Source organism: Anomaloglossus baeobatrachus, chromosome 11, assembly GCF_048569485.1.
Source record: "Anomaloglossus baeobatrachus isolate aAnoBae1 chromosome 11, aAnoBae1.hap1, whole genome shotgun sequence".
NCBI lineage: Eukaryota > Metazoa > Chordata > Amphibia > Anura > Aromobatidae > Anomaloglossus > Anomaloglossus baeobatrachus.
In genome coordinates this window covers 6787952-6802006 of record NC_134363.1, presented here as the reverse complement: position 1 = coordinate 6802006, position 14055 = coordinate 6787952, and the positions used below count along the sequence as shown (strand labels likewise).

Genomic DNA, 14055 nt, shown 5'->3' with positions numbered 1-14055 from the left:
TTACAGCAGGGCTGCACCCGGCAGGTGAGCGGTTTACAGCAAGGCTGCACCCGGCAGGTGAGCGGTTTACAGCAGGGCTGCACCCGGCAGGTGACAGGTGAGCGGGCTACAGCAGGGCAGGTGAGCGGTTTACAGCAGGGCTGCACCCGGCAGGTGACAGTTGAGCGGTCTACAGCAGGGCAGGTGAGCGGTTTACAGCAGGGCTGCACCCGGCAGGTGAGCGGTCTACAGCAGGGCTGCACCCAGCAGGTGAGCGGTTTACAGCAGGGCTGCACCCGGCAGGTGAGCGGTCTACAGCAGGGCTGCACCCGGCAGGTGAGCGGTTTACAGCAGGGCTGCACCCGGCAGGTGAGCGGTTTACAGCAGGGCTGCACCCGGCAGGTGAGCGGTTTACAGCAGGGCCTTGGTGCTGAGGAGATTTTTTAACTCTTTGTGTTTCTTTGGTGATGGCAGCATTATGATGTGTTGTGTGGAGCGTGAGCATGGTGCGCTGTACTATGCCCCAGGAATGTCATGGATTCACCTTCCTGTTCAGTCCATGGCGGAGATGCAATGTTATCTCATAGACTGATAGGTGAGCAGTGTGTTTGGGGGCAGCAGATGGAGGATGGAGTGGTGCTTCCAGCACAATTGGCTGCTTGGTTTGACAGGCAGCCTGCCCCCTCCTCCTCCTCGCTGCTTGCCTATGTGCATGTGAGAAAATGGGTTTAAAGTGCTGTCGGATTTGCTGGCGTCTGTATCACAGTGATCCTCGAGCTTGTATAGAGGCAGCCAAAGATCCAGGCAGGAGTGCTTGCTTCCAATGGCACAGGCATCTGGGATTGTTTGCATGCTGTGTGTTGGGTTCTCTGTGCTCTCCTATGTCTCTGCTGCTGGCAGTGAAGGTAAGCGCTTGCTCTAGTTGACACTTTCATGGCTTCACTATTTGGATATGTTGTATTGCATGCAGATCTTCCTTTATTCGTTTTGGATGAGGAATTATTTATTTACTCATTTTTCATCTATCACAAAGTGTCCACGATCCCCCTAAAATGACGGTGATGGGATGCTCTGCCATTGTAAAGTTGCAGCTGTCATTGATGCGGGGGCTTTGAAGGCGCATACATCCCTCTGAGGACCTCCAGACAATGCTGCCTGCTACTCTGCCCGGGGCGACAAGGTGGGACAGGTGCTTTGAAGTGTGGACAATGAATGGGGAGCTGACAAACTTGATATCTCTATCTGATGACTGACACCATCACAGCTGTGCTCTCTACTCCATGTCGCTCCCAACTTATTCCACATTAGACCGATCCTGCCCAGCCAGGTAAAATGTGATAACCTCATAGTCTTCTGAAAAATTGGTGCCGTTTCCATCTTAATATCCATATGAAACCAGTTTGGTCAGAAACTGGTCCCCCATGGAGGCTACTTAGGCGTCTGCACATGAACATGACCACAACGTGGAGGCTCGCAGTCTGTCACCGGTTGGTCATGCTGAATTTTAACTTCCCAGGAGATACGCAGCGTTAGACATTTCTGCAGCCGCTTATCTCTTTGTGGCAGTAAACTTGCATACTCAGCTGAACAGTCTGCACTGGTTTATGCCAGAAATGGGAGAAACAACTGTTGGTCAAATGCACATTTAGCTGACAGCCATTCAAAATGTACGGCCCGTCAAGCAGAAATGATACCGCAGATCCACCTTCATGCAGTACCTGCAGGAATAAACACCTTCAAAGACCTCCATGATCTGTAATGAAGAACGTGACTGCTTCCACCACCATGTCTGCACCTAGGCCATTGAAGGTGGCCCCTTATACCATGGGCAATGTATGAATTAAATCCTGAGGATAACACACACAACTGTGTGCCATACCTCGGGGCTTCTTTCTCAGGCCTCTGTTCAATCTGAACTTTACAATCAGGTTACCCAGACTTTTCTTGACCCTCCTGACTTATCTGTCCTCATAGGATCCCTTTGTCCCTCCTCTCCATACACTTCTGTCCCTTCAAGATCACTCTGTTCACATCCTGATTTCTTTCTCCTCCTAAATCCCAACCATCTCAGGCATCTATGTTGTCCTTCAGACCCTGTCTCCTATGGTCTTCCCTGTGTCCTCCAGACCACTCTGGTTTCTCCAGATTCCTCTGTCCCCTTCTTCCTGACCCTCTGCCTTCTCTACATCAAACTGATTTCTCCAAATTCCTCTTTCCCCCTCCTGACTCCACTGTCTTCATCAGACCTTCTTGTCCCTTTCAGAACTTTCTCTCCCCTCTAGATTCTATGTTTCCATTTAAACACCTGTCCAAACTACTCGTCATCTACCACTCAGACATCTGTCCTCCTCAGATTTCTTTGACCTCTGCAGACCTTCTGATTTTCCCATATGCTTTTGTCCTTTCCTGATCACTCTGTCCTCCCAAAACCCAACTAGCCCCTCTCGCAGTCTGTTGTCTTTCAGTCTTTTGTCTCTCCTGTCCTCCATTTTACCTTTCAAATGATTTTGTCCTCTCATTAACTCCTCATTCTAATTTAGACCACTCTTTCCCCTCTATAGATTAGTCTCTTTAGACTAATTTCTTCTTTCCATAATACCCTGTGTTCTCTAGATCCCCCTGTCCTTTCTATACCTTTCTGTTCAAATCTAAATCCATTGTTCCATGATGATCTCTTCTGCCCAATCTAGAACCTTTTATCCACTCTAGACTCAACTGCTTCTCCAAGCAGAATAATGTCAACTTGAGATTTTTCTATCTCCTGCAGATCAATCTGCCTCCTTCAAAATTATATGTACCTTCTAAACACTGGCTGCAATCACATAATGTCCTACATGTGCAGGTCTTGCTCATGTTAAGTCCAGTGTGTAGGTCTTGGTCATGTAAAGTCCTGCGTGTGGAGATCTTGGTCACATAGTGTCCCGTGAGTTGGAGGTACTGGGTCATGTAATGTGCTGCGCATGGAGGTCTTGGTCATTTAATGTCGTACATGTTAAGGTCTTGGTTATGTAATGTATTGCATGTGGAGGTCTCCGTCATGTAAAGTTCTGTGTGTGGAGGTCTTGGCCTCATAATATTCTATGAGGTAGAGGTCCTCGGTCATATAATGTCTTGCATGTGGACGTTTCAGTCATGTAGTGGCCTGCATGTGGAGATCTCAGTCATATAATGTCCTGGGTATGGAGCTCCTGATAATGTAATGCCCTTCTTGTAGAAATCTTACCCATGTAATGTCCTACATGTGAAGATCCTTGGTCATGAAATATCCCGCGCAGCAGGCATTATGGTCATGTAATGTTCTTGGTGTAGTGTTTTTATTCATGTAATGTCCTGGTCATGTAATATCTTGCTTGTCGAGGTCTCAGTCATGTGAGATGGATGACACGATCACGTAATGTCCTGCTTGTAGTCTCTTTCATGTAATGTCCAACGTGTGGAAGGTTAGTCATCTGTGAGACGAATGTCCATGGTCGTGTAATGTCTTGGATATGGAGGTCTCAGTCATTTAATATTGTACATGTTAAAGGTCTTGGTTATGTATTATCCTGATTGTGGAGGCTCTCGGTCATGTAATGTCCTGTGGATGTCTTGGTCATGTAATGTCCTGTGTTTGGATGTCTTGCTTATGTAATGTTCGGTTTGTGGAGGTCTTTGTCACATAATGCCGTGTGAAGTGGAGGTCCTCGGTCATGTAATGTTCTGCGTGTAAAGGTCTTGGTCACATAATGTAAGCCCGCAAGGGCAGGGTCCTCTTCCCTCTGTACCAGTCTGTCTATTGTAACTTGTATGTGTATTTTGTATGTAACCCCTTCTCATGTACAGCACCAAGGAATCAATGGTTCTCTATAAATAAATATTACTAATAATAATGTTCCGTGGGATAGAGCTCCTGATCATGTAATGTCGTGCATGTGGAGGTCTTAGTTGTTTAATGTCCAGTGTGTGGAGGTCTTGGTCATGTAATCTTCTCTGTGTGAAGATCTTGGTCACATAATATCTCGTTAGCTGGAAGTCCTCGGTCATGTAATGTCCAGGACGTGAAGGTCTGAGTGTCGTGATGTAATGTCCTGCGTGTAAAGTTCTTGGTCACATAATGTCCTGTGAGGTGGAAGTCCTCGGTCGTGTAAGGTCGGACATGTATAGGTCATGGTTATGTAATGTCCTGCAAGTGGAGGTCTTAGTCATGTAATGTTTTGTGTGTGGAGGTCTTGGTCACCTAACATCCCTTGAGGTGGAGCTCATATGTCATGTAATATCTTGTGTATGGATATCCCGGCCATGTAATGTCCTGTGTGTGAATATCCCGGTCATGTATTGTTATTATGGAAGCCTTGGTAATGTAATGTCCTGTGTGTGGAGATCTTGGTCACATAATGTCCTGTGAAATGGAGGTCTTTTGTCATGGTCATATAATGTCCTGAATGTGGAGGTTTCATTTTATGTAATTTTCCTTCATGTGGAGGTCTGAGTCATGTAATTTTTTGCATGTGGAGATCTCGGTCATATATTGTCCTGTGTGTGGAGGTCTTGGTCACATTTTCTCATGAGGTAGAGGTCCTTGGTCATGTAATGTCCTCCGTATGGTGATCTCGGTCATGTTATGTCCAACATGTGAAGCTCTGAGTCATGTAATGTCCAGTATGTGGATGTCTGGTTGATATAATGTCTTCCGTATGGAGGTCCTAGTTATATAATGTCCTGATTGTAGAAGTCTCTGTCATGTAATGTCCTGCAAATGGAGGTCCTCTGTCATGTAATGTTCCGTGAGGTGGATGTCTATGGTCATGTAATGTCCTGCTTGTGGAGGTGTCTGTCCAAGGTTAATGCAGAGCAGGATACTGGTTGGTGGAATGACACTATTACGTTGCGCTGTACTGATTAAGTTAAAACCTCAAAATAGTCGGTCTACACAAGGGGTGGGCAATTAATTTTCCCATGAAAAATCATGGCTGGTGTGAAGGGCCGAACCAATAGGCTGAAATTAATTATGTTTCAATATTTATATTAGCATATTAATATTAATTATTGATTTATATTAATATTAATTGTATCACTTAATATTGAGCAGTGTAAATATGCTAAAAAATAAGGAATAACGTTTGGAACACCATTCTAAGTCTGAACTGGGTGCAAAAACCTAAAAAAACCTCACTATGGGGAGATAAGGTATGCACACCAGTGACTATGTAAGGGGAATACATGAAATAAATTTCATGTATTCCCCTTACATAGTCACTGGTGTGCATACCTTATCTCCCCATAGTGTAAATATGCTGACATCCCCTATATAGTGTATGAGCCTGTGACGCTAGCCGCTTACTAACGGGCAAGTCTGTGGATTACCCAAGGTCAGATACCAGGAGAGCGCGCCGTGGACACAAGGAGTAAACTTAGGTGTGGTCCGGGTTCAGTACACCAACGGGACACATTGACGATACAGGGAGTAACTGAGGTGTAGTCAGGTCACTGTCCCGGGTCAGATAGCAATAATCAGAACAAGGCAGAGCACAAGATTTCAGGCTGCCAGCACCACTCAAACAAAATGCTACGACTAGCAGGGTTCTGGGAGAGACTGCTCAGCTAAGTAGCTGGGCAGTCACTGGAAGATGGAAGACCTGAGCCACCAGCACCTCCCAGAACCAGAATTGATGACTGGCAGAGTTCTGGGAGAGACTGCTCAGCTAAGTAGCTGGACAGTCACTGTAAGATGGAAGACCTGAACCACCAGCACCTCCCAGAACCAGAATGGATGACTGGCAGAGTTCTGGGAGAGACTGCTCAGCTAAGTAGCTGGGCAATCACTGGAAGATGGAAAACCTGAACCACCAGCACCTCCCAGAACCAGAATGGATGACTGGCAGAGTTCTGGGAGAGACTGCTCAGCTAAGTAGCTGGGCAGTCACTGGAAGATGGAAGACCTGAACCACTAGCATATCCCAGAACCAAATTGGATGACTGAGCTGTCATCAAACTAACCAACAGCTTAGCACGCCCCAGTACCTGATTGGATGAATGAGCTGTCACTAACCAAACTGACAGCTCAGCATGCCACGATTCCATAGTCACAGCAGACATTCACTCATTGTGTTGTGTCCTACACGCACTGAGCAGAAAATTGTCACACAGAGCCCCTTATATACCGTATGAGTCCCCTACATACAGTATGAGCCCCCTCACAGCCCTTTACATACAGTATGAGCCCCCTCACAGCCCTCTACATACAGTATGAGCCCCCTCACAGCCCTCTACATACAGTATGAGCCCCCTCACAGCCCTCTACATACAGTATGAGCCCCCTCACAGCCCTCTACATACAGTATGAGCCCCCTCACAGCCCTCTACATACAGTATGAGCCCTCATGTAGCCCTCTACATACAGTATGAGCCCTCATGTAGCCCTCTACATACAGTATGAGCCCTCACATAGCCACTATATACAATGTGAGCCCCCACATAGCCCCTCTATATGCAGTGTAAGCCACCACATAGCCTCCTATGTATAGTTTGAGCCCCCAAATAGCCTCCTATATACAGGATAAGCTTCTACATAGTCCCCTATATAAAGGATGAGTCCCCTATATACAGTATGAGCCCCAACATAGCCTCCAATATACTTTTTGAACCCCCTACAGAGTCGCATGTATACATTTGAGTCCCCATATAGACTCCTATATACATTTCTGAGCCCCCATATAGCCTCCTATATACATTTCTGAGCTCCACATAGCCCCATTATAAGCCCCACACAGGTTTCCCTGCCACTCTGCTACGCCTACGGTGCACTGTCACTCTGCACAGCACACGCAATGATGTGACATCACGCTGAATGGTAGAAGACAGAGCCAGTAGCACCATGCTCCCCTAATGTGGTCACCACTGTCTGCTTCCTGTGGATGCAAATAGCCATGACATCAGAAAGCGAGTGGAACAAGTGAGTCTGGCTGGCCAGGGCAGTCTGTGGCTGGCCAGGGCAGTCTGTGGCTGGCCAGGGCAGTCTGTGGCTGGCCAGGGCAGTCTGTGGCTGGCCAGGGCAGTCTGTGGCTGGCCAGGGCAGTCTGTGGCTGGCCAGGGCAGTCTGTGGCTGGCCAGGGCAGTCTGTGGCTGGCCAGGTCAGACTGTGGCTGGCCAGGTCAGACTGTGGCTGGCCATGGGAGTCTGTGGCTGGCCAGGGGAGTCTGTGGCTGGCCATGGGAGTCTGTGGCTGGCCAGGGGAGTCTGTGGCTGGCCAGGGGAGTCTGTGGCTGGCCAGGGGAGTCTGTGGCTGGCCAGGGGAGTCTGTGGCTGGCCAGGGGAGTCTGTGGCTGGCCAGGGGAGTCTGTGGCTGGCCAGGGGAGTCTGTGGCTGGCCAGGGGAGTCTGTGGCTGGCCAGGGGAGTCTGTGGCTGGCCAGGGGAGTCTGTGGCTGGCCAGGGGAGTCTGTGGCTGGCCAGGGGAGTCTGTGGCTGGCCAGGGGAGTCTGTGGCTGGCCAGGGGAGTCTGTGGCTGGCCAGGGGAGTCTGTGGCTGGCCAGGGGAGTCTGTGGCTGGCCAGGGGAGTCTGTGGCTGGCCAGGGGAGCCTGTGGCTGGCCAGGGGAGCCTGTGGCTGGCCAGGGGAGCCTGTGGCTGGCCAGGGGAGCCTGTGGCTGGCCAGGGGAGCCTGTGGCTGGCCAGGGGAGCCTGTGGATAAGATGAGAGAGTGTGGAGGGGACAACTAAGTCTTTAGGTGATAAGAGGAAACTGGAGATGGAAAAAAAGTGTAAAAGGTAATGGTAGAGCATTCCGAAGTGGACATAGGAGACTGGAAGGGTTGGAGGTGACAGAGGTTTGAAAAGACTAGAGGAAACAAAATGGGACATAGGAGTATTGATGAAACAAAGCAGTATGGAGAGAGAAGAAAAGTCTAAAGGAGAAATACAAATGGGTTTGAAGGAAGAAACAGAAGTGAAGGTAGGGACAGAGGGAGCTGAACTAGACTGAAGGGTCTATATGAAAACAAAGAGTCCATGTCTGGACAGGACGGCAAGGGATGTGTTAGAGGACAGGAGTTTGTAATGGGAATTTAAGGCAAAAGACTTGTTTAAAATAAGGATGATAGTGAATAGGGTGGGGATGATATAAAAAAGTAGATTGATTAGATGGTTACATATGACATACATGTGTCCAGCGGTCCCTGCTGTGACCGGCTCCTGAGGTCGACTATTGCACAGATGAATAGTTCTCATGATTCAGAATCGTTGTATCCTCTGAAGATTCAATCTGTCTTTGTCCAGGAGGAGGGAGTTCCAAATTGTCTTTTGAGAGGGGTTTACATGTTACAGATTTTACCTTGTTTATTTGTATGGACAGCTTAGGTATTTGTACAAGTTAATCATGTTGCCCCTTACGTCTCTTCTCATGACTAATTACACTGACAAGCAAAAGGGTAAAGGCCGCTTTACACGTAATGACATCGCTAACGCGATGTCCTTGGGGTCACGGAATTCGGGACGCACATCTGTTCTCGTTAGCGACGTCGTTGCGTGTGACACGTACGAGTGACCGCTAACTATCAAAAATACTCACTTGATCGTTGATCGTTGATCGTTGACACGCTGTCTATTTCTCAAATATCGTTGCTGTTGCAGGACGCAGGTTGTTCGTCGTTCCTGCGGCAGCACACATCGCTACGTGTGACACCGCAGGAACGAGGAACCTCACCTTACCTGTGGCCGCCGGCAATGAGGAGTTGGGCGGGATGTTCCGGCCACTCATCTCCGCCCCTCCGCTTCTATTGAACGGCCGCTTAGTGACGCCGAACGAACCGCCCCCTTAGAAAGGAGGCGGTTCACCGGTCACAGTGACGTCGCTTGGCAGGTAAGTAGTGTGATGGATCCGAGTGATGTTGTGCACCACGGGCAGCGATTTGCCCGTGACGCATAACCGACGGGGGCGGGTACGCTCGCTAGCGATCTTGCTAGTGAGATCGCAGCGTGTAAAGTGCCCTTAACACTGTCCTGATCTCTTGTCCTCCAGGCTCCATTTCTCTCCGTCCTCAACAGCTTTGCACAGAGACGTCTTCATCTTATAGACAATCATCTTGGCTATCTCATATATATACAGTGCCGTGCGAAAGTATTCGGTCCCTTGAATTTTCCAACCTTTTCCCACATTTCAGGCTTCAAAAATAAAGATAAAAATGTTAATGTTCTGGTGAAGAATCAACAACAAGTAGACACAATTGTGAAGATGAACGAAATGTATTGCTTATTTTAAACTTTTTAAAAAAATAATTAACTGAAAAGTGGGGCGTGCAATATTATTAAGCCTGAAATGTGGGAAAAGGTTGAAAAATTCAAGGGACTCAAATACTTTCGCAAGGCACTGTATGTGACTGCAGATATTCAGCAAACAATCAGTTCTGCAGATTCTCCTCGCTGCATTGTTACTGTTTTGTTCGTATTTTGCAAATCTACCTTTGGTTTCAACCGTCCTGAACCCTTCTGGGCTCCATCAGATTCAACCATGTCTACACCTAAATCTGATCCCAGTCTCTTTTCCACAGTCCCAGTGTTGGTGTATACTGGTCAGGTCTCTTCTCCATGTTCCCAGTGTTGGTGTATACTGGTCAGGTCTCTTCTCCATGTTCCCAGTGTTGGTATATACTGGTCAGGGCTCTTCTCCATGTTCCCAGTGTTGGTGTATACTGGTCAGGTCTCTTCTCCATGTTCCCAGTGTTGGTGTATACTGGTCAGGTCTCTTCTCCATGTTCCCAGTGTTGGTGTAGACTGGTCAGGTCTCTTCTCCATGTTCCCAGTGTTGGTGTATACTGGTCAGGTTTCTTCTCCATGTTCCCAGTGTTGGTGTATACTGGTCAGGTCTCTTCTCCATGTTCCCAGTGTTGGTGTATACTGGTCAGGTCTCTTCTCCATGTTCCCAGTGTTGGTGTATACTGGTCAGGTCTCTTCTCCACGTTCCCAGTGTTGGTGTGTACTGGTCAGGTCTCTTCTCCACGTTCCCAGTGTTGGTGTGTACTGGTCATTTCTCTTCTCCACGTTCCCAGTGTTGGTGTATACTGGTCAGGTCTCTTCTCCATGTTCCCAGTGTTGGTGTATACTGGTCAGCTCTCTTCTCCACGTTCCCAGTGTTGGTGTATACTGGTCAGGTCTCTTCTCCATGTTCCCAGTGTTGGTGTATACTGGTCAGGTCTCTTCTCCACATTCCCAGTGTTGGTGTATACTGGTCAGGAGAAGAGTCTCCACGTTCCCAGTGTCGGAGTATACTGATCAGGTCTCTTCTTCACGTTCCCAGTGTTGGTGTATACTGATCAGGTCTCTTCTTCACGTTCCCAGTGTTGGTGTATGCTGGTCAGGTCTCTTCTAAACATTCCCAGTGTTGGTGTATACTGGTCAGGTCTCTTCTCCATGTTCCCAGTGCTGGTGTATACTGGTCAAGTGCCTTCTCCACATTCCCAGTATTGGTGTATACTAGTCGGCTCTCTTGGGGATGGATACAGCTTTTTCCTCACCCACAAGTGTTGGATTGTGTTGGAGTCTGGGGACTGTGGGAACAGTCCAGCTCCTCTACTTCATTGTCATTGACCCCAATCTCGGAGTATGCTTCGGGTCGTTCTCCTTCTGGAACACTATGTCGTCCTTTTCATACCAATAGTACTCGAGTATATGAAGTAACTCGTCTTGTAGGATCCTCACATATATCTCAGCATTGAGACCATCATCCATCCTGGTCAAGTATCCAACGTGAAAAATACTCCACTTTACATTTCCTTTAATTTCTCGATTCATTATGCCCTTATTTCCTTGTTTCTTCCAGACTCTTTTGCCCCATCAGGGCCGTCTATTGACTTTCATGTCATCTCTCCAGATCACCTGTTTCCAGTCTTGTACTCTCCACTTTTCGTTGTGTAACGCACGTTGCTCAGTGCTTCATAGACGTCTGTGATCTCACTATCATGGAGCAGATACCACTGCCGGGTGTCACCAGAGCTGATAGACCGTGTGATGAGCAACTTGGTGACTCCAATATTTTGCCTGGACGTCACCTCTTGGCTTGTGAATGGATGGATGGACGGACTTAATTTCTTATTCCTCCACCTGTCATGGCTGCACATGATGCAGTTTGGCGATTTTCTGTACTAAAAGACTGCTATCGATGAGCTGGATGAGGCTGTTCCCCTTTTCTTGGGAAATTTCCTTAATGGCGGCTCCTCGATTTGAACCAGTGACCTCTCACTTAGGAATCGACCTAATAACACTGAGCTATTAGGGAATGTGAGGAAAGGGTGTAATTTGTAGTATATAGAGCAGGGGTCCCCAACCTGTAGCTCGAGAGCCACATGTGGCTCACGGAGCCATGATGTGTGGCTCACGGATGTCGAGTCTAGCAAACAGCTATACAGAGAAGATCTCCAAATGGGGACTTTTGTGAGTAGCCCCACATAGAAGAGCAGATTGGAAAGGGGGGTATGTTAGGAACCCCTGGAAATTGGTATATTATCTCTGTGATTTCTGTGGAAAAACATTGGCTGTCATTATACCGGTAATAGGGGCTCTGGGTGTCACTACTGTGAGGGGGCAGGAGCTGGATGTGGCTCCTGACTCTTTCACATCCAAATGTGGCTTGTAAGGTGAGAAAGTTTGGGGATCTCTGATATAGAGGAAGAAAAAGATTATTCCACCACCAAGAGCAAAATGGTAACAATGCAGTGAGATGATAAGAATCTGCATTACTAATCATATGCTAAATATCTGCAGTCACATTTATGTATGAGAAGCCGAGATGACTGTCTATAAGATGAAGGTCGTCTCACGCTCAAAGCTATAGAGGACGCAGAGATATGGAGCCTGAAAGTCACAAGCTCAGAACATTGATACCCTTTTGCTCATCACTGTAAATGTAAATATTTTAGTTTTTCCTCATAAACAATATCTTCCATGTCCCTCATCCTCTTTATAGCTCTTCATTTGTACTTTTTATACCATCAGGGCCTCATTTCAATAAACTGGTGACCCCGGAGCTGAGCTGCGTATTCCACATGAGGTTGCACTTAGGCATTATAAAGCGGTAAAATGATGTCCCTGTCCCGCAAATTCATATCTATACATGACAGTATAATGCCTTAAAAGCTGCTGATTGACATTGTGCTGTTATTTAGTGTGTGCTGTACAATTACAACCAGATCCTTCCTAGCTGGTGCTGATAATGTCACGTGAGCCACAGGAGAGACAATGCCGACACCACTGGAACAGCGCTATCACTTGAGGGGAGTATAGGTGTTATTTCATTGGAGGCGGTGGAAAAAATAGGGATGGAGAAGTGGTTTTCTGAGTAATGGCCAACTCCTTCAAGATCCAGTTTGTCTCTTCTGGAATTCTGTATCCTCTACAGAATGCTGTATGACTTATCTGTTACCTCAATATGTTCCTTTCTAGTAGTGTAATTAGAGTTAATGGACCCCGGTGAAACATTTGGACTTGGGTCCCCTACTGCATGTTGGTCAGCTGTATGGGCCCTTGTAACGTTCTCTATCCTATAATAACCTGTATGTTCACCCCCATGTAATAATGTCTCCATCCCGGCCCCTTCCTCTAATAATGTCCCCCATCATGGGCCCCGTTTTTTAATAGTGTTCCCCGGTGAAACATTTTGAGCTGGGTACCCACCTGCACGTTGGTCAGATGTACACTCCCTGACAGAAGTTCTGTCACTTATCCATGTTGTGTAAATAAAAGCTTATAGCCTGACGTTAATTCATCCATTGGTTTTATAAATTACTCTTTTAAAAGCTGAAACCGTCCCACATTTGCTTTAGGTTACGAAAATAAAGTTGCTGCAAAGCTCAAATATTGATCATTTAATGAACACAGAAAGGTCAGATTTTGTCAAGACAAGTTTTGTCGCCCACAGAAAGTAATGTGAAATTCAAACAAATAATTAACTTCTAATACAAAGATATGCTGCATATAATTGGTGAATAAAGTTGTGGTGCTATTAGAGCCATATTTAATATTGTGTGTGACTTCCATGAGCTTGAAGGACTCATCCATGCGGCTCAACAATGATTCATACAAGTTATTGATGAGGTCATCAGGAATAGCAGAGAATGCATCTTACACGCCTCCCAGAGGTCATCTAGACTCTTTGGTTTTGTCTTCCAAGCTTCCTCTTTCATCCTACCCCAAACATGCTCAATGATGTTCATGTCTGGTGACGGGGCTGGCCAGTCCTTGAGCACCTTGATCTTCTTTGCCAGGAGGACCTTTGTTGTAGAGATGGATGTATGAGATGGAGACCATCCTGCTGCAGAGTTTGACCCCTTTTATGATTGGGAATGTAAGAGGTCGCTAATACTTCTTGATATTTTAGGCTATTGATATTGCCTTCCACCTTGCAAATGTTTCGCACACCCCCATACTGAATGTAACCCCAGACCAGGATCTTTCCACCACCAAACTTACCTGTTTTCTGGATCCATACAGGCTCCGGTAGGTCTCCTGCAGTATTTGCGGTGGCTATGGTGTAATTCAACTGAAGATTCATCAGAGAAATCCACCTTCTGCCACTTTTACAGCGTCTATCTGTTTAGCAGGCTGTGGGACTTGGCAAATGCCACACGGTTTTCTAATTGCCTTTTGTTTAGTGCTGGCTTCTGGGCAATGATTCGACCATGGAGGCCATTTCGAGACAGAATCCTACAAACTGTTCTAGGTGACACAGGGACTTGAGGTGACCAGGCCTGTTGGAGCTCTGCTGCAGTGGAAGAGAGGCTGGCTTTGGATTTTCTAACCAACAAACGTTCCTCCTGAGCAGTTGTCTTGCGGGGTCTGCCGGACCTGAGCTTATTAAAACCATCTCCAGTCTCTTCAAATCTTTTTTTAATTCTTTGTCCTTGACGCTGAGACACATTAAATATGCAGCCACCTCTGCAGTGGATCTGGTCTTCAGCCTCTTGATGGCTTTGGTCGCAGGGTGGATTTTTGGCATGTTGTCAGAGGTCAAGTTGCAGTTCCAGTGAAGGTCTGTGTGAGGCAAATCCCGGGATATGAAGATGAATTATGACTCCAGTCATAATCCCTCATCACTCCCTGGCAGTGCCCCCTCC

The 14055-nt window shown here is 47.1% G+C and overlaps 1 protein-coding gene across 1 annotated transcript in view; it reads left to right on the top strand.

Moving 5' to 3' along the window:
* Positions 1–692: 692 nt before the first annotated feature.
* The window catches only part of LOC142256452 (ephrin type-A receptor 8-like), a 169717-nt gene continuing 156354 nt past the window's right edge, over positions 693–14055 (top strand). Inside the window, exon 1 of the mRNA XM_075328138.1 lies at positions 693–884. Coding sequence (XP_075184253.1) covers positions 803–884 — 82 coding nt within the window. The 5' untranslated portion in view covers positions 693–802. The remainder of the gene's footprint in view (positions 885–14055) is intronic.